Source organism: Bubalus bubalis, chromosome X (assembly GCF_019923935.1).
Source record: "Bubalus bubalis isolate 160015118507 breed Murrah chromosome X, NDDB_SH_1, whole genome shotgun sequence".
Lineage (NCBI taxonomy): Eukaryota > Metazoa > Chordata > Mammalia > Artiodactyla > Bovidae > Bubalus > Bubalus bubalis.
In genome coordinates, this window is record NC_059181.1 from 93735312 (window position 1) to 93759261 (window position 23950).

General features: G+C 38.2%; 1 protein-coding gene across 3 annotated transcripts in view; it reads left to right on the forward strand.

The window, feature by feature from the left end:
• PCDH19 (protocadherin 19) overlaps window positions 1-23950 on the forward strand; it is a 133697-nt gene that overhangs the window by 6760 nt on the left and 102987 nt on the right. For 2 of the 3 annotated variants that reach the window (XM_006075603.4, XM_006075604.4), the window contains exon 2: window positions 1048-1375. In XM_006075603.4, coding sequence (XP_006075665.1) covers window positions 1048-1375 — 328 coding nt within the window. Of the gene's footprint in view, window positions 1-228; window positions 370-1047; window positions 1376-23950 lie in introns of all 3 variants that reach the window. The other variant, XM_006075602.4, reaches the window with a different exon arrangement.

A 23950-nucleotide genomic window follows, 5' to 3' on the forward strand; every position in this document is an offset into this window, starting at 1 on the left:
GCTGCATCATTATATGCAAAGTAATAAATGACTTTGAGAATCTGGCTACATTTAAATGTATTTTTTTGGACAACTCTCTTAATGCTTGGTGTTTTGGTGCACATTGCTGGGTCTCTGTCAGTGTTAATTAAATTGAGCTCTTTATGTTCCAGTTGCAGCACAGCTGCTTGTAGGTACACCTGAATCGAGAAGGATGCTGAATGCACTAACCTTTAAATTCCTTTGCAGTAATTGTTTAACCATCACTTGTCTCCTCGGCTGTTTTATAAAAGGACAAAACAGCAAGTGTCTGCATTGCATCTCGGTTTCTCCCATTAGCGAGGAGCAAGACAAAAAGGCTGAGGAGAAAGTGAGCCTAAGGGGAAAGAGGTAAAAAGGCTTTTCCCCCTCATTCAAATGGGTTTGGCTATCACATTTCTCGAGGAGAAGCGGGGGTGGGGTGGGGAGTTGAAGGGAGCAGGGCTAGGGCAGGGGGAAGGAGGGTATGAAGGAGAGGAGCTGAGGATTTGTCAAAGGAAAGGGTCTGACGTGCTCCAGTTGAAAACTGATCAGGTCAGTCATCAAGGAACCTGACTTGAGGTTGTTTGTCACATGGCAGTTGCCCGGAGGAACTGGAAAGGGGATTAGGTTTTATTTCCTTCCTGTCATCTTCTGATAAATTAGGACTTGCTGCTTACTTCACCCAGGAGTTCCTTTGGGTTCCAGGGAAGCTCCAGACTTGAGCATTTTCATGCTTTCTCTCCCATAGGCTCAACTTCCCCTGTCTCCACACCCTTGTTAAATGGCCACTCACAAGGAGAAATTCCAAATTCAAACTTTTGAGGAGGAAGGGGTAGCGAGAGGTTACTATGCTTAATATAAAAACGTTATGGCCCTCAGCTTGTTTTCGCATGTAAAAAGCACAGGGAGAAACCCGATGATGCGATGTGCCAGAATAAGAAGCTGGAGCAGAGATGGGGTGCAACCCTCTGGGGTGCTTGATGTTTATTAACTGATGCATGGTTTGGGAGGGCGTTAGCGATACATGCTGCCTTTTCTATCACATAGAATCGCTGAGTACTCCTATGGTCATCAAAAGAAATCAAGCAAGAAGAAAAAAATCAGTAAGAATGACATCCGCCTGGTACCCCGGGATGTGGAGGAGACAGACAAGATGAATGTTGTCAGTTGCTCCTCCCTGACCTCCTCTCTCAACTATTTCGACTACCACCAGCAGACCCTTCCTCTGGGCTGCCGCCGCTCTGAGAGCACTTTCCTGAACGTGGAGAACCAGAATACCCGCAATACCAGCGCCAACCACATCTACCATCACTCTTTCAACAGCCAGGGCCCCCAGCAACCAGACCTGATCATCAATGGCATGCCTCTGCCCGAGGTGAGTGTAGCTAAGCGGCTCTGTGAGATCCTCCCCAGCCTCTATCCCCTGCTGCTTCCCTGATTCCATTATCCTCTATGGTGACACATTCCCTGGCAGGGGTGGGGAGAACTTCTCTGCCTACGTCCATTTCTGAAGTCAAGGTTTGCTACCTGTGCTTCTCAGGGCAAAGTGTAACCCAATATATATATATATATTTTATTTTTTAAATTTACTTATTTTAATTGGAGGCTAATTACTTTACAATACTGTAGTTTTTTTTTTTTTATTTGCCATACATTGACATGAATCAGCCATGGGTGTACATGTGTTCCCCATCCTGAACCACCCTCCCACCTCCCTCCCCGTCCCATCCCTCAGGGTCATCCCAGTGCACCAGCCCTGAGGATCTTGTCTCATGCATTGAACCTGGACTGGTGATCTATTTCACATATGATAATATACATGTTTCAATGCTGTTCTCTCAAATCATCACACCCTCACCTTCTCCCACAGAGTCCAAAAGTCTTTTATTTACATCTGTGTCTCTTTTGCTGTCTCACATATAGGGTCATCATTACCATCTTTCTAAATTCCATATATATGCTTTAATATACTGTATTTGTGTTTTTCTTTCTGACTTACTTCACTCTGTATAATAGGCTCCAGTTTCATCCACCTCATTAGAACTGATTCAAATGTATTCTTTTTAATAGCTGAGTAATATTCCATTGTGTGTATGTACCATAGCTTTCTTATCCATTTGTCTGCCGATGGACATCCAGGTTGCTTCCATGTTCTGGCTATTGTAAACAGTGCTGTGATGAACATTGGGGTACACGTGTCTCTTTCAATTCTGGGTTCTTCTGTGTGTATGCCCAGCAGCAGGATTGCTGGGTCGTATGGTAGTTCTGGGCTTCCCTGGTGGCTCAGAGTTTTAAGGTCTCTCCACACTGTTTTCCATAGTGGCTGTACTAGTTTGGATTCCCATCAACAGTGTAAGAGGGTTCCCTTTTCTCCATACCCTCTCCAGCATTTATTGTTTGTAGACTTTTTGATAGCAGCCATTCTGACCTGTGTGAAGTGGTACCTCATTGTGGTTTTGATTTGCAGTTCTCTGATAATGAGTGATGTTTAGCATCTTTTCATGTGCTTGTTAGCCATCTGTATGTCTTCTTTGAAGAAATGTCTGTTTAGTTCTTTGGCCCATTTTTTGATTGGTAATCTAATATATTTGTCCTTTGTAGGGATAGATGTTGGGAGTGGGAGTTTAAGGTCTGAGCCTTTGGAATACCTGTGTGGCAGTCTAGCAAGATATGAATTCTACCACCTGTTGCAAATACAGCATGTTTGTCAGTCTGTGGTACCCGTATGCCAGCTAAAGTGGCTGAGTAATAATCAACAAGTGGTCTTAAAGGTAGATGAACCCTAGAATGCTTGAGGGTCAGTTTCCTAGTGTGAGAGTGATTCAGCCTCCTAAAGCCTACTTTTGCTTTTTGTTTGGTCATATACATGCTTAGCTGTGGATATGGATGGGCTGGTTAAAGGGAGGCAAACAAAAAGAAAGTAAAAAAGCCACTTTGTTATTGCTTAATAGTTCTTATGGTGACATTTGACAAATGAGGATGTTGAAATTTTCATGAATAATTAAAATTTCAGGAATTAACTAAGCATCTGTGTTAGCTCTGTTTCTCTTTACCCGGAATGAATATTTTCAAATGGAAGTATTTTTTTACACAGTATGTGGTCTGATGTTTGCTGGCTCTTGAAATATTTCAGGGTAGTAGGGTAGTAATATGGATGATGGTGAGTTGGTGGCTGGGTGGAAGGCTATAAATAACAGTTTTTAAGTTAATTTCATTTTTATTTGAATTGCTTAAGTCCCTCTTTGGTTGGAAATTTGATGCACTTGGAGGCATATGCCCTCTTCCAGGCCACAAATGAAAGGAATACTATATACTTGGAGAGCACTTCACAAACGTCTTCTGTGATTCTTACAATCAGGTATTTTGATTGTCCTTCAGTAGATGATGAAATGGAGCTCCAGAGATGATAAGGGACTTGTTGAGACTCACAGAGCAGAGATATTGAGAGAGAGAGAGAGAGAGATAGACGACCAAATTTCAGGACTCTATAACTGGCGAGTACAGTGCTATTTCAGTGACACCTTCTACACTTTCCTGGCTCAAAAATAATTTAGCCTGACATACCTGGGCTGGAATGCCTATAAAATGGCCTCACAGTATTTATATCAATTTCATAGGGAAAAGTGTTTTAGGACCACTTTTATCGACTGTTTTTCCTAGTTCCTGAAAAATATTTCTTATCAGTAATGAGGCCAAAAAGCAGTGCTTTTTTAATGAAAACCGGATCTTCTTCTAGCAATAGAAACTCCAATATTAAAGTGAAAGTGAAGTCGCTCAGTCATGTCCGACTCTTAGCGACCCCATGGACTGCAGCCTACCGGGCTCCTCCGTCCATGGGATTTTCCAGGCAAGAGTACTGGAGTGGGTTGCCATTGCCTTCTCCAATTGTCAGTCCATACATCTGTAAATAAGGATTTACTGAAAATCCAGTATTATGCTAGGTAGGCTCAGTTATAATTATGAATGTCAGTGAATACTAGGGACTAGACCATAGAGTTTGTAAAAAACTACTTGTGGACCACCAAGAGTTCAGCAATAGAGAGGGAGAGGTAGTACAATGTAGTGGAATCAGATAGACCATGATTTTGAATCTGAAAGATATGTCCTGCTATGGACTACCTCTGAGTCTCTGTTTCCTCATCTACAAAATGGATACATCTGTCATTCAAGGTTGATCCAAGGAATAATATGACATTATATAATGTAAGGGGTCTGAGACAGAGGTGCCCCCTGAATCATAGATCTGTTCACCAGATGATAATTGAAGAGTGACTACTCTAATGGCTTGTACACCTGAGTGTGACTCCATAGACACTTTACAACCAAAGAGGAATTTAAGCTGGTGTCTGTGTAAAGAAGGCCAACAATGTGGTGTGGTTAGAGTATTCATATTTGACTTTTAAACAAAGGAGGTAAAAGATGCCAAGGTTATGGGCTCAGGTGCTGACTGATGTTGCTTGTGGAGATAGACAAAAGAATTGAATCCTGAGGGCTTGGTGACTATGCAGTCAATTCAAGGTACTAGAGAAGTGTAAGCCTGGGTAACATAAGCCTGGGATGTTTCAAGGGGGCAGGAGATATTTGACTATGTCTGAATGGTTGACCTAAGATCTTGGTGTTTTTTTCTGAGATTCTCCTATGGGTAAAATGAAACCAAATATTGCTTCGGTTGTTTAGAAAAGCCATTGAAAATTTGAATTCTAATCCCATCTCTTACTCACAAAACCAGATGTTTTCTTAGTTAACAAAATCATACAGATCTATTATCTAGGGCTAGTCAGGGCCAACACAGCACATATTAGGCACAGTGAAGTTAAGTGTGTGTTTCTAACATGTAGTCCTGGAAAGTTCATTTGACAAACCCATTCAGAAAGGGGAGAGACCCACTCATAACATAGCGAGAATCAGGCCATTTAACCTTTATCTGTCATAAAGTCCTACATGGGGAAATTGACACTACTTCTTTTCTCCCCATGACAGAGACTGTTAACATGGACTCAGTAGAATACTTAGGTTCAGTGAAATCTATAGAAGACAAGGATGGCTGATTCATACAGTCAACTAATATTTGTTGTCTAGTCTTTGTAAGGTTCTGCTATAGGCATCCAGTGTTAGGGAAATGAAAAAGATGTTCTCTGATCTCAAAGAATGAACATTGTAATGAAAGAGATGAGAAAATAGGTCACTTGTGGTATGGAGTGATAAAAGCTACTATCAGATACAATGGGATATTACTAGGACAATAATATCCTAATATATTTCCTACATTATATTTTTCTAGTTAATTAATTATTAATTAATCCACCCAAGAAACCAACAGTTATTAAGCTATTATAGCACAGAGTGATGAGAGCTATGCTGTGGTATTTAAAAGATTCATTAGAAATTTCTGTATTAAATCTTATTAGGTCATATCCATTTTTCTGTATATTATTTTGTTAAATCATTTTTTATTTGTTTATTAACAACCCAGGAGCATTTATTGCACACTTAGAACATGTCAGACCCTGTACAGCTTGCCAAGGATACAAAAATAAAAACACTCGATCCTTGACCCCAGGGAGCTTACAGGGAGACAGGCAAGTAAACAGTTCATTTCAATTCAGGAGAAAATCTCTTTCCTGAGCATATGTTATATTCTTACTTGCCAGATTGGAACCAAAGGTCACTACACATTAGGTTCCTTTGCTGAGCAACTTTGTAAACTCACTCACCTCATTAGCTTCAGAGTCAGTTGCAAACCTTACTGGCAATGACATTATAGAGGAGTGAGAACAGCTCTTCTCACAGCTCTCCATCATACTTTGAAGTTTATCATCATGGAATAGACCAAATCAGTAAGCATAGTTTGAGTGTCCACCGTGTGCTCAGCTGTGTGATAGGTATAGGGATCCTAAATAAATATAAGACGTAGCATCTGCCCTCAGAGGTCATAGTCTAATTGGGGAGCTATTTAAGATCACCTACATGAGTTCCTTGTAAGCAACAGAAAGGGTTTGTAATCTGCAGAAACTTTGCCAGCCTCCTTAGTGCTCTCCTGCTCCTCCTTCCCTGGCAGCCCTGCCATCATTTAGATTTAGATTTACTGTTGAGTTCTTAAGGGTTGGTGCTGATGTGAGAGTAACTTTGGCATCAGTGTGCAGAACTAGCCACATCTGAACATTGTTGACTCTAGAAACCAAAGGGAATGTGACTTTAAATGATGTTAGGCAGGTAAAGGCAAAGGGAATGGAGCATCAAAACATTCAATATTAAAAAGTAAAATTTAAAAAATGCCTCACCCAAAAGAATGGATGTTTGACTGTTTCACCCCTCCAGAAGGCAGGAAAAAGTCCCTCCAAGTCTGCATTACCAGAAGAAGGAATGAGTTTCATAGGAACTCAGCCTTTAGAATTACAGAGACCATCTCGCCTATCGTCATTTCCCTGTCCTCTGATGTTGGTCAGGAAATCACTTGTGTGGATTTTGTGGTTATGTATGCAAATTTGAGGAGGGAACTTGGAGGATGCTTTTGCTGTTTACAGAAGACTTTTGTAGAATTAGTGATGTCAAGTATCTCTTGAAAATTTTAAATTGAAGGTGAGATTTGCATTCTTTGGCATTTTGGTATATTTTGTCCATACTTAGTGTATATATAAGAGAGTTTGTGTGTGTGTATGGGTGTTTGGAGTTGGGGCAGAGTAAAGAGAGGGGGAAGGAGGTTGAAAACATAGAGAATGGAGAAGAGAGAAGGTAGTTTTGTCAGATTGCTATGATTTTTCTAAAATTATTCCAATTTTTTGGCACTTCAGTATGGCAAATAACTTTTCTTCCAGTCTTATGGAATGGGGGCATGCCTCATGGATACCTCTGTGTGCTACAAAGTATTACTGCTTTGTACATCTGCATTCCTGCATTACTTTTCATCACCCAGCCCATAGTCACTGTTGGAGGATGAAAATGAAACTCATTTCTTCTGATGGTTTGACCTCTCCCTGCCAACAGGAAGGGTGAAGTAGCCAAACATCCAGTCTTTTTGGTGAGACATTTTTTAACCTGAATTTTTTTTTTCAATATTGAATGTTTCAGAGCTTAAAATTCTAAGCCAGTGATACTGGGCAAGAGCTTCCAGAATTCTACTCATAGGGTATACAAAGATATAGATTTTGGTTTAACTCAATCTTGAGCCCTCTTTTTATTTTTCCTCCTTTAACTAGCTAACTGTAGCATCTTTGATGTGAGACGTTCTCAGGGTGTGTGTGTGGTCTGCTGTGGTCACTCACAGAGAATTTTCATAAGTAGTAGTGTAGTATTTAAGAGCAGTGGACGAGTTTGCAGGACAAGGATGTGTATGTAGCAGACCAAATTGAATGGTTCTAATTATCCTACTGAAAGCCTCAGCGCATGGTAACTTAGCTCAAATAATGAAACTAAAACATCCGTTAGGCTTTGAAGAAAAATAAGAAGGAAATAGCTCAGCATGTTTTGGTTCCTCAAAAGAGTTTTAAAGTTAGGGATCTGCAGTGCTTTGAGTGGAACTCTGAGCTAAGGAGCTAGAAAAGCAGCCCCAAACTTATCAGATGTCAGATTCAGAAGTCTCTAGAAAATTAATAGGTACGATGAGACTGGTTTGGATCACAAGGTAATGACACAAATCCCCACCTCCAATTAAAATAAACCGACAAACCCTTCAGCGAGCAATTTTATTGTACTTTCCTTGTTTTGAACTATCTGAGTCTTATCCCTAAGAGTTGAAAGTACCCCCACAGGCTGCAGAAGGAAGCAATGGAAAACAGTGCAGCCCACATCATCTCAAAGCTCACTCCAGTTTTCTTAAAAAAAATCAAAGGCTCCACTCTGAACTGAGAGACACTCTAGGGCCACCCGTTGCCTACATTGCATCTCATTGGTCTGTTTCACATCTAGCCCAGGCAGTGCATTTCCCAGAGGGGATCCGCTTGCAAGATGTGTCCCAGAATAAACTGTTCCTCTGTCGTCTCCATGCAACTGCCACAGAACTGAGTTAGTTTACACTAGTATTTGCTAATTTATTATTATCAGTCCTTATTGGCAATTAACTGGTTACCTTAGAGATCACCTCTCTCCCCATACACCTTCACTAAAGTTGAGCTCAGCCAGAGCACTTGCTAATGATCCTGAGATTTCTCTCCCTAGGGGACTGGAGGCAGGACATTTTCCATAGTGGGCTCTGAGACTTTGGAATTCCTCTTATCAGAGGACCACTTGTTTTGGGTCCCAGTAGCCCCACCTGGGTTTTTCTCTCAGTCAGATTTCTAAGGCGAGAGGAGCTGCAGACCTCTCCCTCCTTAACTTTGCCCTAGTCTTTGTGGTGGCTTTAGTATATCATGCTCCGAGGCTGAAGCTATGGGGTGGGGGGATTGCTTATTAGGAATTGGAAGACTGAAAGAGGATGAAGTCACCTCCTGGCAAAGCCAGAGTCTTTCAATTATCGTGCTGCAGTGGATCTAAGGTGTCTGCTTGAAGTTTGAGATGTTTACCCCTCTGTATGTGTATCTCAGCTTCCAGGGCTTAGGGGAGGTCAAGCTTGGCTGGATCAAGTGTCTCAGATGTGAGTAAGTGAAGCCATTTGTACAAGAGGCATGTGTATGAGGGGCAGGAGGTTGACTCTGGAGCGGCCATTTTCCCCCACTGAGAGGAGGCTTGATTTCTTGATGTGTGACTGGCTGGCCTTTAATGTGAGCCTCATTTACTTTGAACAATTGGGAAACTTCAAGTGAAAGTCCCAGAGGATCAGTTGTTTGTAGAGGAAAATGCTCTTCAAGTTACATTTCCTCTTTGGCTGTTGTGTAGTTATGAGTAGTCTTTGAGTGGGCTGCATGGTGAGGATCAGCCTGCTTCTAGTGGGTATACACTGGTGGCCAGTGCCTCCCTGTGTTCAGCCCCCCACCACCCCCAGCCTACTAGGGAACCAGGAGGAAAAGTACTGCAGCCTGAAGCTGGAGAACAGCTCTGCCAGCTCCAGGAACTTGGGCTTCCATGAGGAAATCTCATTTGCTATTATTCAGCATCATTCAGGATTTTGCTTCAGGATATTGGTTAGGACCACACAGCTCCACAGCACTCCTGGAAGAGGTGTCAGAAGGGACCAGTGTTTCTACTCTATAATCATGAAAATGGAGTTGCAGAGAAGGCAAATGACTTACCCAGACAAACATCATTTAGGCCAAACTGGACTCCATTTTGCTTGATAGCAGTTCCTCTGTTGCAGTTTCTAAGTACTTTCTGTCACATAACAGAAAACGTGATTGGACTCCACAGAAAGACCTGCAGCTATACCTTTGGCTGGTAGTTGTATTCCTGAAAAGTTGTGCAGCAGCAAAGTATTTGTTTTGTAAATTAGACCCCACGTTAACCATAGTGGTGGCATTCCTATCAAAACCCTGTGGTGGAGTCTTTCATAAAGGAAAGAGCCCTTGCATAATGTGAATAATCAACTTCTTACTGATTTCCTTTGTAAGTCTGGATTTTTCATGTCTTGTTTGCTTAATGTGCAATTCCTCACACTGGTAAGATTTACAAAGCCTTTGAAAAATGTAATTAAGTAATATCTAAAATATATGGTGTCCAGAGAAGACAGATAATATTGGTCAGATTTAACAAACGTTAACATTTATATTTGCTCCAGATTTTTTAAAAAATTAAAGTTTACAGCTATCCTCTTCCCATCCTGTTCCTCTCCCTCCATTCATTCTTTGTAACTCTGTAGATGGAAGAAGAGAAACCCACCAGGAATATTTTTGGTGCTCTTTTTCCTTGGCTTCCTGAGCTCACTTCTGAAAGGGAGGGCTCTCATTTTTTTGCTCCAGGTCCTGAAAGCTTCCAAAGTCAATATCGGTTTCCTAGATTGAGTAGAGCCTGGGAATTACTTTAGAAAATGAAAAGGCGATCTTAAACTTTCTTTAAATTCAGCCTTTGGGGAGGGATAAAATAACTTTTTGAAAAGGAAAAAAAAGAGAGTAAATTGACAGACAGATGTTACAAGCAGTTATCTTGAGTTTTGAGCAGACCACTTGGTATTGAAGCAAGCAAGAAGCTTGGTGTGAAGTCTGCATTCTCCTTGAGCTCAGTGTTCATGGACTAGCACCGGGGCTTCTTCATGTCAGATGCTTAAGCACTGCAGTGATGTGCATAGTCTTTGGATGCTCCATTAAGTCTCTAAGTGCCAGGGTGGCCAGTTTTTAGCTTCTCCCACCGGGCCCCATCTGGCCACTGTTCTGTGGCAAGCTGCTTTCCCTCACTGCCACCAGCGCTGGTCTTGGCAGTCTCTGCTTTCTGGATTATTTTTGCTCCTAAATTTGATTTTCAGAGCATGAAGGGCACTTCGTCTCAGATTGTGTAGTCTGCTCTTCTGAACAAAATGGATTCCCTGTGTAAGCTGGTGGGAAGATACATTCAATCAAAAGGTCAGACTCTTCCTTTAGGGGAGTGTGTGTGTGTGTGTGAGAGAGAGAGAGAGAGAGAGAGAGAGAGAGAGTGACTGAGAAAGAGAGAGCGAGGGAACGTATCTGCTGTCTTACCCACTTATTCTTCCTCTGAGGTGATAGAGCCTTTGTGAGCTGGCCTGATTGTACACGTCTATGATCTTAGGTTCTCAGAAGCCCCCTCCCCTATCTTTGACACTCTACTGGTTATCTCCCTGAGAAAATGCTTATAAGCCTCATCACATTAGGGGTGTGATCCCTCAAATGTGAGACCAGAGCACCCAAATTTGATATAGCCCAGGGACAGATCTCCTGGACACTATTTTTAATTGAGAGCTCTGAGTAGGAAGCAGCCAAATAATCATTGCTGTGCATACAGTAAAGTTTAAGAAAACCTTATAGGGAATCTCAATTCTTTGGAAATTATTTTCTGAGGCTCAGTTTCTTTTTGTCTTTTTGGGCATAATTCTGCTTAAAGTCTTCCTCTTTAATTCACTTGGCTCAGGAAAATCTGAGCTGGCTATGTGTACAGGTACTTTGCTGCAAAACCATATCTTTTCAAAGTGAGACATATGAGTAGGGAGAGTAGATCAGACTACATTCTTAGTGGTTGACTTTACCTTTAAGCAACTTAAAAAAAAAATTGGTGGCAGTGAAAAAGATAACCTTCCTGCAGTGTAGGAGACTTGGGTTCGAACCCTGGGTAAGGAAGATCCCCTGGAGAAGGAAATGGCAACCCACTCCAGAATTCTTGTCTGGGAAATCCCATGAACAGTGGAGCTTGGCTATAGTTCATGGGGTCGCAGAATCGGGCACAACTGAGCTACTAACACACACACGCACACACACACACACACACACACACGCCTGTAATCTAGCATCCATGTTTGAAACTTGACATGCTTTAGGGTTGCAAGGCTCTGGAAATGCAGGGACAAACAGAAGCATCTGGCTATAGGTAATGTCAAATGACTTGCTGGAAGACTGATTCCCTTCTTTGTGCTGCCAGGCACAGAGGCCATAGTGAGGACACAGGTTCGCCGTACTCAGAACACTGGCATTGACTCTGATCACACCATCCTGGTCATTTCTTTAATTAGTGCATTTCCATTTTCTCAAGTATAGACTTTTGAGTGATAGAGTATGCTAATGGTAACATTTGTTCCTAAGAGCTTAGGGGAGAGAACATGATGGCCTTAGTATTAAATAATGAATTTTTTATAGGGAGATTTTGCCTAATTTTTTAATTGCAAAACAATTGATGATGGTTATGGCTCCTTAGAAACAAATCTCAAATACTACATAAGAAACACCAATTTTCTTGTGGTTTGTGAGCCCGCTAATGGAATGCATGTTCTTACACCTCTAGGTCACTCTTTCTAATTTTGTCTTTACTAGTAATCCTTTAGAAATGGAAAAAAGGCGTGTGTTTTGTTGCAGCAAGAAATACAATAAGGAAATGCCTCAAATGGAAAGATAGTTAAACTGCTTTTGTACAAACTCTATGTTGTGTAATGGCATGATAGAGCAAAATCTTATAAAACTGATACACATCTGATCATCTAGCACCCTCAAGAAGTGATCTTGGAAGGTGGAGAAAAAAATCCGGAACTGCAAAGGTCTGTCGCTGTGCATGGTGTCATATTTGGAGACATGGCATCAAAAAATGTGTGTGACACATGCAATACCTTGCTTTCCTCACCCTCTGAGCTTAGCAAACTCTATTGGGACAGTTATCCGTAATGTGTGTATCACCCCTAGGCACTGTTTTTCCAAAGATAATCTAGAAATCTGCAATTCTGTAATAGGGGAGGAGGTCACTAGCAAAATAGATGAAATAATTAAAAACCTCATAAAAGAGGAGCTTTAGTTTATTGAAATCTATTATTACTAAAGAAATCAGACTCCAAGACACTGAAAATTCTGAAAAATCCAAACAGATGCCAATAACACCAACCCTGAAATAAATATCTGAGGGGACTGTGTCAGGAGCGCTCCAAGTTCTCTTGTAGCTCTGAGTGTAATTTTGAATTTTGCAGCATTGGTTTGCAGGGCTTCATTAAGGGTTTGAGTCCTTGGGATGACCATGGCTGCTCTGTAGGTGGTATTGAGACTGAGGGACTTAACTATGACAGGTGACACAATACATACAGCCCTTTAGCTTTTACTTGAGGGCAAGATATTCTGTGTCTGTTGTGAGTCATATGTACATCAAAACTTCGTAGCCTCCCTAGTCAGATGGGTCTCCTTGTTCAATGTGAGTTCTGTCATAAAGGAAACAGTGAGTACACTAACTTTGCTTCAGTTGGTCTGTATTTGTTCTAAGGATGAGTAGAAGATACATTTTTCTTGCCTGGCAAGCTAGACCTTTGAGAAGAACACAAATTCACTTAAGTATAAATTATGTTGATTATCACACTACCAAAAAATTCACAGAGCTGTATGTCACCAAGACCTCCTTTTTAAGTTTGGTATTCTTGAGAACTGTTTTGTATATCATGATAAATTATCTAACCTTTCATACTGTCAAAGGCCAACGTTATGGAAATAAGCAGCTTTTTATTCCATTCTAAGGTTAGTCTAACTGAATTATGCAACTTCTAATGCAATTGCTTGAAGCTTCTACTTTGAAAGTTTTCTCATTTTAATACCTTGCAAGAGAGATAAATATTTTTTAGCTACTGTTTACGCTTAACAATATATTTTCCTGATTGTCATTCTTTTTGGGGAATTTGTTGGCACAAGAGGCAGTTCACCATGGCTTTGCTCACTTTGCTGTTTGATATAGATAATCAGCAAAGAGCTGAAATTCAATAAAAACATGTATTTTTGTTGTTGTTGTTGTTATTTTTAATTTCAGGCCATAGGCAGATAACTGAGCCCTATAGAATCAATACACATGGGGGCACTTGAGGTTTTGCTTGAGAGCCAAAAATGAGGTTTGATTAAAGCAGATTTGATTCCAGAATTATTAAACTCAATGCATGTTGGAGGCTGGTGGATTGCATTCAGTAGGATTTGGGGCACTATCTGTAACAAAGCAATCTATTTCTTTCAGAAAGTAAACTGCTATTTCAGGGGAAGGAGAGATCAGTAGGGGAGCTATTGGAAAGCTCTGTTTTAGTTTTAAGCTCCCTGAAGAATATTTTTCAGGGGCTTCTTGAAGGCAGGGCCAGTTCTATGCAATTCCTTCTGTACAGTGTCAAGTGTTATTATGTTTTGTTACTCATGAGTTTCTACAGTTTCTATGGTGGTTATTGTGCCCTGATCTTAAAGGGTATTCATTCTAGGTAAAGCTTGGCCCTCTGTGTGGATTGCTTCCAGACTTTAGTGAATGGACTTACTGTTTAGTTAGTTAGACTTTTTTCAAGAGAATATGTTGGCTTAAAAATATTCACCCATTTATCTATCCACCAAATATTTGTATATCATCCTTTATTGACCAGCATGTATTCAGCCCTGAGGGATAAAGGAAGTATAAGCAGTACTTACCCTTATAGCTTATATTGTCATTGAAGAGACAAAATGCGGAGTTAAACACATTTAAAAAATTAATGGGGAAACTAAAGATTATTCACTAAGTGATGCCATGTAATTGATTAACAATTTAAAAAGTTTTTATTTCTCACTATATGACAAATTCCACATGGATTAAAGCGTCAAAACTTAAAGATGAAAATCAAATAATATAATTATTAGAAAAAAACATAAATATTCACCTACTCTTGAAATTGTGAAGAACTACAGAAGCATAAAAAAGTAGTGGAAATGAACACAAAGAAAAATACCAGCAGCTCTGACTACATAAAATTTTAAAATATCTGTATGCGCCCAAATATCAAAAGGTAAACAAAAAATAAAACATAAACCAGAAAAACATTTTCAATTTACATTCCAAAGAACTTATATTTATTCCTCCAACAAATACTTATAAAGTTCTTACTGTGTGCTTGTCACTATTCAAAGTGCTGGAGATACAACAGTGAACAAAACAAAGTCCCTTTCCCCACTAAGTTTATATTTTTATGAGTACAGACAAACAATAAACAAATAAATATATAATCTGTTAGGCTGTGATATGGAAAAAAATAAGGAAGGGTAAAGTGCACATGTTCTACCAGGAACGAGTCTTCTCTAGGAAGGTCAGGGAAGACATCTTGGATAAGGGGACATTTAAACAATGCCCTTAAAATATAAAGAGCTCTTACAAATCAATAAGACAAATACTACAATGTAAAAATTATAAAAAGAACATAAATAGGTTATTCATAAAGAAGTTGTACAAATTTCCAGTAGGTATGAAGATATTTCAATCTTAATAACCAAATAATTGCAATGAAATGCCATTATCAACTTTTAATTATAAACACTATATATACTTATTAAAAAGTCAAGCAATACAAGAGTGTAGAAAATAGAATTGAAGTTTTCACAACTCTCTTCTCACCAATCCATTACCTCAGGGAAACCATAGATAATAATTTGATGCACAAGATGTCATTTTTTACTTATCAAATCAGGAAAGATATTAAAAAAAGATATTCAGCATTGGCAAGTTTGTGGTTTTCATACATAGAGTATAATTGATAGAATTAAAATTAATATAATCTTTCTTGGAGAAGGAAACGGTAGCCCACCTCAGTGTTCTTGCCTGGGAAATCCCACGGGCAGAGGAGTCTGGCAGGCCACAGTTCATGAAGCCACAAGAGTCAGACATGACTTAGCAACTAAACCACCACCAAATATATAGTGTTTCTTCTTTAGAAGTTATCCTAAGCAAGTAATTTTAGATTTACTTAGAAATTTATGTTCAAGGCTATTAATTTCAACATAGTTTGCAGAAATAAAATATAGGAAATATCCCAAATATCATTAACGTGTGAATGACTAAATATATCATGGTACATATATTGCTAGAATAATATGAAGCCTTTAAAATAATATTTTGAGAAATATTTAGTGATACAGGAAAATGCTTATTTTATATATTAATTGAAAAAGATCAGTAAGCAAAACAGCATATACAGATTGATTCCAATCTTTTAAAGAGATGTTTGCAGAGAAAAAAATCCCTGGAAGGTAAATTGCTAAAGTGTTAATAGCTATCTAAGATGGAGGAAATCAGTTGATTTTTTACTTTTATTACTTTTTAAAAATACTTTTCTAATTTCCCAATTTTTGTACATTGAATTTGTATTATCTTTGACATTAGAGAAGAATTACTTTAATAAGTTAATTATTATACTACACTGGAGAAGCAAATGGTAACCCACTCCAGTATTCTTGCCTGGAGAATTCCATGGACAGAGGAGCCTGGCTGGCTACAGTCCATGGGGTCACAAGAGTTAGACACGACTTAGCGAGTAAACCACCATCACCAGTATACAACCCAGTAAATATTAAAGAATAAAGAGGTGGCGTAAGCAGAACTGTAAGTTATTATGTGGAGGGACAGATCAATTGTACTCTTCATTTTCATTTTTCAGTCAGATCATACCTTCTAAATATTTCTTTTTCCTTTTTGTGAGATCTCTCTAAGATGATAACAGGTATAAAGGTTTACATTTAAAAATAACCATTTTCTTTACAGTTTACCTTTTAAGTGTGAGAAATTATGTTATGAAAAATATTTTTTCCTCCTTAATTCTTCTTGCCCATATGTATACTCTTTCAAAAGTAGGCATCTGGTTCACAAATTTTATTTTTCGAATGAGAGGTTTTGAAATAGTAACATTTAACTTTAATCTGTACAGATTTTTAATACTATAAAAATTATATAAGCCTTTTCTAAGGGGCAGTTTTGGCAAAATATATTTTTCCAGTGCCCTTTCCAGGACCAAATAGCCAATTTGAGGGAGAACATTTTTATACTCCTCAGTATTTGGTTTCATGTTTGGGCTTCTTGGCTCTGAGGCATAAGATAGCCTTTACAATTTGGAACAATAAAAAGGTGGGAGTTAATGAGTTGGAGGTCATGCAGATACTCAAAGTTTAAAATTCAGTCTTGACTAAATGCACTGTTTTTTTTCCCCAAATGGAATAAGTTCAATCCTTTAAAAAAAAAAAAAAAGGCACATTTATTTGATTGCCTCTTCATCTAGTAGCCTAACTTTAAACAGCATAAATACAACAAAACCCAGTATCCACTTTTTAAATGATGACTTGTAAACTTCTCACATACTGAGTACTGTCTTAGATGTAAAATGACTATTCAGTGGCCCTGAGTAGATATCAGAACTAGATATCATAAAGGAAATTCTCATTACAAACAAACAAACAAACAGATGTTTCACGTCCACCTCCCCCCGCCCCACCATAGCTAATAGATGAGAATGTCATCTGTACAATGCCATCCTGATTGTAGACGAAGTGTTTGCCTTTTACGGGAAAACATCTGTGACCTAATTCTATAGTTTGTCCCTTGGATAAATGGAGACTATGGACTTCAGTAGGACTGTATTTCTTATATGTGCAGTCATTTGACTAGATGAGTTTTGATTCAAATTACATGTTATAATTTCATGTTATAATATGGAGTATTTGATAGAAATAAATAGCTTTCTTTTTTTTTTTTTGAGTGTGGTCACAGGAAGAAGGGACTAAATATTAAGAACAATTAAAGGAAACACCATTACCTTCCTCTTGACCCCTCTCTTTTCTTAGATCTTTAATGAAAATGTCCTCATTTAAAGAAATACTGAGAAGGCTTGAAACTTGATTATGAAAAGATTCACATTTCCCTTCATATGGCTTAAAGATGAGATTGTTTGGATCAGAAAAGACTTCCCAAGAAATTAAAATATTTAATTAATTTTAAGCCAGAATTTGAAAGAAGTTAATGTGATAAAGAAGAGTGTTCTAGATGAAAAAATCAAATGTAATACTATGTAAATTCATATCACCACTAAAGTAAGTATAAATCTCCAAAAGGTGATAAGAAGATTGAAAGCAAGGAATTTTATTTACTGAATTCTTATCCTATAGGCACTTGCCAATCAGTGGGGGTTTGGTCCTAGATGTAAAGAAGGCCCTGCTAAACACATGCTGCTGTCAAGTATGTGTGAAGGTCTGATTCTGCTCTTACCTACAGGCCGTGGTTAGCTCTAAAGACCTTGAAGTTCTCCCTACCCTCCACTTTCCATAGCTGTTTTTTGCCCAGGACCCAAGAACAAAATTGATTAGACTTTGTGGCTGAAAAGTTCTTGTTTACCAGTGCTTTTATGAGACAGACTGAGCCATCTAGGGAGTTATAGACACACAAAAGCCCCCTTCAATAAATTGTAATTTCAAATGTGTTAGTATCTTTAAAGACACATCTGCAATTGTTCTGAGTGAATGTAGTATACTATCTGACTTTCACTTAACAATTATTAAGAAACCTACTCCTCTCAGGGGAAAAGTAGGCTGAGTTCTAATGTCCTTTTTTTTTTTTTTTTTGTCTGCACCATAGGGCTTGCAGGATCTTAGTTCCCCAACCAGGGATCCAACCCATGTCCCCTGCAGTGCAAGGTCAGAGTCCTAACCACCGGACAACCAGGGAATTCCCCCTAGTGTCTTCTTTATTGTTGTTTTTATTGGTTGCTGCTGCTGCTAAGTCACTTCAGTCGTGTCCGACTCTGTGCGACCTCAGAGACGGCAGCCCACCAGGCTCCCCCGTCCCTGGGATTTTCCAGGCAAGAACACTGGAGTGGGTTGGCATTTCCTTCTCCAATTCATGAAAGTGAAAAGTGAAAGTGAAGTCGCTCAGTCGTGTCCGACTCTTAGCGACCCCATGGACTGCAGCCTACCAGGCTCCTCTGTCCATGGGATTTGCCAGGCAAGAGTACTGGAGTGGGGTGCCATTGCCTTCTCCCTTTTATTGGTTACTCATTATAAAATTAATCAATTTTCATTGTGAAGACTATGGAGAAGAACAGAAATATTTGAGGAAGTTGGAATATCATCCATAATTCCACTACTCAGGAGCAGCCACCACTAACTTTCTGTTCAGTGTCCAATACAAAATAAATGCTTAATAAAAGTTAGTGAATTAATGAAAAAAATTACACATTTTTACTATTTGAAGATTAGAATCACTTTAGTTGAGATCATTCTGTTTCTTTTCACATCTTTACATTATATAATAAGAGTTTTTTCTATGTCATTAGAAAATATAAGCAAGATACTTTTTTAGTTGTTGAATTGTATTCTGTTCTGTAGATAATATTAGTTAACAACCTTTAATGTAGTCTTTTAAGTTATTTAAATTTTTTGTATTATAAAGAACACTATGGTAGATAATCCTTATATATAAATCTCATTGTAATATCTGATTATTTCCTTAGAATACATTCCCTAAAGTGAGGTTGTTTTATCTGAAGGCTTATATTTTTTAAGACTTTTGATATATATTTCTCCTAGAAAAGTGCCAAGCTACAGTCCCACCAACAGTGTACAAGAACCCATTTCACTGTACTCATAAAGTGTTATTAAATATCATCACCAATTTGATGAAGCCATGGGGAAACAGGAAGTCTCATACATTGTTGTTGGGTGTATAAATTGTTACCAGTCCTTGGAGGACAATTTGACAACTTTCTTCAAAATTGCAAAGGATATATTTTGACCCAGCAATTATGTTTTTAGGGTATTCATTCCATAGATACACTTGACAATGTGCAAAATTATGTAAATACAAGATTATTCATTAATATCTCATTTGATATAGCAAAAATTAAAACAATACATATGTCGAGCAATATAACCTTTTCAAAAATGAGTGTTTAATATAGCGTTATGAAAAGACATATAACATATATTGTTAATTAAATGAAAGGAAGATTCAGGAAGATGTATAAGCACACTATCATTTGTAAAAAAGGAGAAAGAAAGAAAATATACATTTTATTGTTTTATATATGCACAAATTGTATGAAATGAAAAACAAAATTAATTAGAATGGGTACTTGTTAGGAAAATGGCAAATGAGAAGATAGGGCACAAGAATGGGAGGGAAAATGATTAGTTCTGTAGATGAAAATCAGTATCTATTTTTAGTTTAAATTTGTATTTCTTTGATTTTTTGAAAAAAATTTCATATCATTTATTGCAAAGGTTTTTTTTTCAGTGCATTGTATGACTTTTAATTCTGTTTATGCTTCTTTTTTATTTACAGTGTTTTGGAATCATTATATATAAAAGTATATCAGTCTTTTATTCTGTGATATCATTTGTTACTTTAAGCTATGAAACTTTCTCCCAACACAAATATTTTATATATATATATATGTGTGTGTGTGTATATATATTTATATATATATATATATATATATTAATCTCTTGGTATCTGCGGGAGATTGTTTCTGTGGATGCTCAAGTCTCTTATATAAAATGTCATAGTATTTGCATATAACCTATACATCTACACATAGTAAATCACCTCTGGATTACTTAAAATACCTAATACAAGTAAATGCTATGTAGATAGTTGCCAACATGTGGCAAATTCAAAGTTTGCTTTTTGGAACTTTCTGGAATTTTTTTGAATATTTTTTATTTGTGGTTGGTTGAGTTTGTATGCATGTATATATCACATTTTCCCAGTAGTCTTCTGAATTCATTTTTCTTTACATTTTAAATTCATTAGAAATTTATTGTGGCATATGGTTGGAGATGACTGTAAACATTTTTCTAAATGGTTAGTTGGTTGACTTTGTATCATTTATTGTTTATTTCTCCTCCTTCCCCACTGCTTTCTGGTACTTCTCAAAAACATTATATATTAAGTTTTTATATATACTAGTACTTTCCTGAGTTGATCATTTTTTCCTATTGATCTTTGTCTACTTTTCTACTAATATCACACTGATTTAATCAGATACTTTATAGTGATTTTAATAAATAATAGCATTTGTTTCCCCTTATTTATCTTCTTAAATAAAATTTTTGTTTTTCTGTATTTTTTCAGATACACTTTGAAATCTTGTTAAGTGTAAAAATAATTATGTTGATATTTTGATTGGAAAATGTCAATTGATAAATCCATTTAGGAAGAATTGACATGCATATATTTTTTAGTATCTTTTTAATGAACAGAATATATTTCCATTTAGTCATGCTTCTTTCATTCTGTTATCATCATTAAATGTATATAATTCTCCTTGTTAACCTTATTTTCAACTATTTTATCATTTTGCTGTTATTTTGAGTGGGCTGTTTTACCCCATTACATTTTCTGGTAGAGTGTGTAAGAGAGGTCTTGACATTTGCAGCTATATTTTGTATGTAGCTATTTTTTTTTCTTAGACATGGTTTTCACTTGGGTGGTTGGGAAACAAAAAGACAGGACTTGGACTTACACATCTAGGCATAGAATAGTCAGGATAGTGGTAAGTGCTTGGATTCTGGATGCAGACTACTAGAATTCTAATGAGGCTAGTCTTTGCTGCTGCTAAGTCGCTTCAGTCGTATCCGATTCTGTGCGACCCCATAGACGGCATCCCACCAGGCTCGCCCGTCCCTGGGATTCTCCAGGCAAGAACACTGGAGTGGGTTGCCATTTCCTTCCCCAATGCATGAAAGTGAAAAGTGAAAGTGAAGTCGCTCAGTCCTGTCTGACTCTTAGCGACCCCATGGACTGCAGCCCACCAGGCTCCTCCGTCCATGGGATTTTCCATGCAAGAGTACTGGAGTGGGTTGCCATTGCCTTCTCTGAGGCTAGTCTTTAGCAGTCTTTTAACTTTAAGTGAAGTTATTAATATTCTCTGAGCCTCAACTTTCTTATTTGAAAATGAAAATAATACAACCTACTTCATAGATTCTTGTGAACATTTAATGTGAGTATTCAAGTACCTGGCACATAGTAAGCCTTCCACAAATACTAAGTAGCTGTTATTATCATCTCTTTATGCCTAAGAAGACATCTAATTTGTACTTCTCCATCTGGGAGAAGGCAATGGCACCCCACTCCAGTACTCGTGCCTGGAAAATCCCATGGATGGAGGAGCCTGGAAGGCTGTAGTCCATGGGGTCGCTGAGGGTTGGACACGACTGAGCGACTTCATTTTCACTTTCATGCATTGGAGAAGGAAATGGCAACCCACTCCAGTGTTCTTGCCTGGAGAATCCCAGGGACAGGGAAGCCTGGTGGGCTGCCGTCTATGGGGTCGCACAGAGTCAGACACGACTGAAGTGACTTAGCATAGCATAGCATAGCATCTGGGAGGAGGCAATAAGATTCTTATGTCCCCTAACCATGTACTGTAGAGGGCAACACAACCCAATTTTGAAATGAAGGAAATTTTCCCTTTGCTTCTATTTAATTAGTACAAATAAATTCCACCCTATCATATGTTTTTGCTTTTAGTTACACAAAGTCCCTTTTACATGACAATATTTAGTTTTTTCATTAGCGGCTCCTTCAAGGTTTCTCATTGTTCTTTACTATGATATTCATATCTAGTTCAACTGCAAAGTTGGAGGAGGTCCTACATGAATCAGAGTTAGCTAGATGTGCTGGCAGGAGAGCAAAAAGCCCTTCTCTGATGTTATCTCCTTGTATTTTCTTTCCAGAGTCAGTAAATATCAATTTAGGCCTTACTCTGGCATTTTTCAACCTTTCTCCTGTGTGACTCTGTGCTGGGCATCTCCATTAGCTAGGAAGCTCTGGAGATGGCAGTTTCATGGACCACTGGCTTGGGGTTGTAACCTGCACTTCAATAAATACTGCCTCAAGCCTTTCTTCTCCTGTGACCTGCTGCTTTCCCAGACCTGGGCTCTGTTTCAGGGCCACTGCTTTTTCTTCTCTCTTTCATACAAGTGACTTACAAATGAATTTTAAACAGCCAGTTTATGGTGAGGAACTTTTGAGTTCATGTTCCCAGGACTGTGCTCTGTGTCAGACATGCCTGTCTTCCACCCAGGAAACCAGTTCCTATATCTCTTATTGAGGGATATTTTATACTCTTTTCTCAATTTTAAGGAAGGACTATAAGGTCCAGGACAGGGGCTTCAGTTCCACTTTGGCCACTCAGGGACCATTTTACACTTTTGGGAGCTTTAGAGAAATGCCAGGCAGTTGGTAGGGGGTGGGAAGGGAGAACAAAATTTGATTCTCCATTTTAATAGTTAATGTGAATGAAAAGTGTGAACCCTGGCAAGTGTGACTTTACTCCGAGTGAATATATTTAACCTGAATAGAAATTGTGAACCCTGGCAAACATGATCTCACTTACCCATTGGCACCAACAAAACAGTAGATAGCTGGGTGCCATGATTTCCTAATCAGGTTGTATGTAGCCCTGATACACTAGTTTGCTTTTTGAAATGACTAGATATTGTCCTATTAGAGTCAGCAGTTGAATACCAAACACTTTCTGTTTATTTAAGGACAGGCTGATAGATTTTTCTTTTTAAAAAATTTCCTATCTAGCTTATAAAGTTGTAATCCATGTGTGTACAATTAAAATGATATCCACATACAGCTCAGGGTTTCCTTCGAATTGTTACTGGCTTTTGTGCATAAGGAAGGTTGTTGCTTTGCTGTAAACCACAGACCCAGAGTAAACCTCAGCTGTGCTGTAGCTATTTTGGACGACAAGTTTCTAGTTGCTTGTGTGTAATTGCCCATATTACATCATCCTAACTATTGTGAAATGTGCAAAATACAAAGCTTATCTAACGATTCATTTCAGGTGGACAGTTCTTTTTAATGTCATTTTAGAAGTAGTTCCCTGAACAAAACAGATTCCCCCCTTTGCTCTTGCTTTCTTGTTCAGGCCAGTGGTAATTTAGTGATTGATAACAATGTAGCAGAGCAAAGCGTATCATATACATTGTGCACCATAACCTTGACAGCCTATCTAAAACATTCTATCAGATGTAGTTTCTCTTGGTGCAAATAAAGAACCAAGGGGAGAAAAATCCCTCCACATCAAATCAAGTAAGAATTAATCCCAAATGAAATTTAATTTCCCTATTGCTGAGCGGTGGAGAGAAAAAAAATCTACTTTCAATGATCACAAGAAGCTTGGATACAAATCACTCACTGGTTTAAGGGTTTCAGTTTGTCAGATTATGCTGTCTTTTGTGATAGTAAATATATGCCAATACAGAAAACTTTAAAATGTCTCTGTTGGTGGATTGCATTAACCCATTTTTAAGTCAAGTAGGTGACATTCCACTAAGCTAAGACCTTCTGGTATTTTCTTACCAATGTTAAACATTTGCAGGTTAGGTAATAGTTTATGTTTATTCATCTATTAGTGGGGGGGTTAAAATAATATTTATTTTTGGCCATGAACTTTGTGTACCAAGTAGACAGTATAGTTTGGTAAAAGGCCTTATAGATAATATTTCAAAATGGAAAAAAAGATTTCTTAGAACCTAAAGGTCAGAAATCAAATGATTCTAGGCCTTTTTATTGCTGAATAATGGACTTTGTAAATACCGTATGTGACTATTAGATCAAATGAGAGTACATAGAGTTCAATATTAATTGGGTGAGCATCAGCTGATGGCCTGTTTGCAGG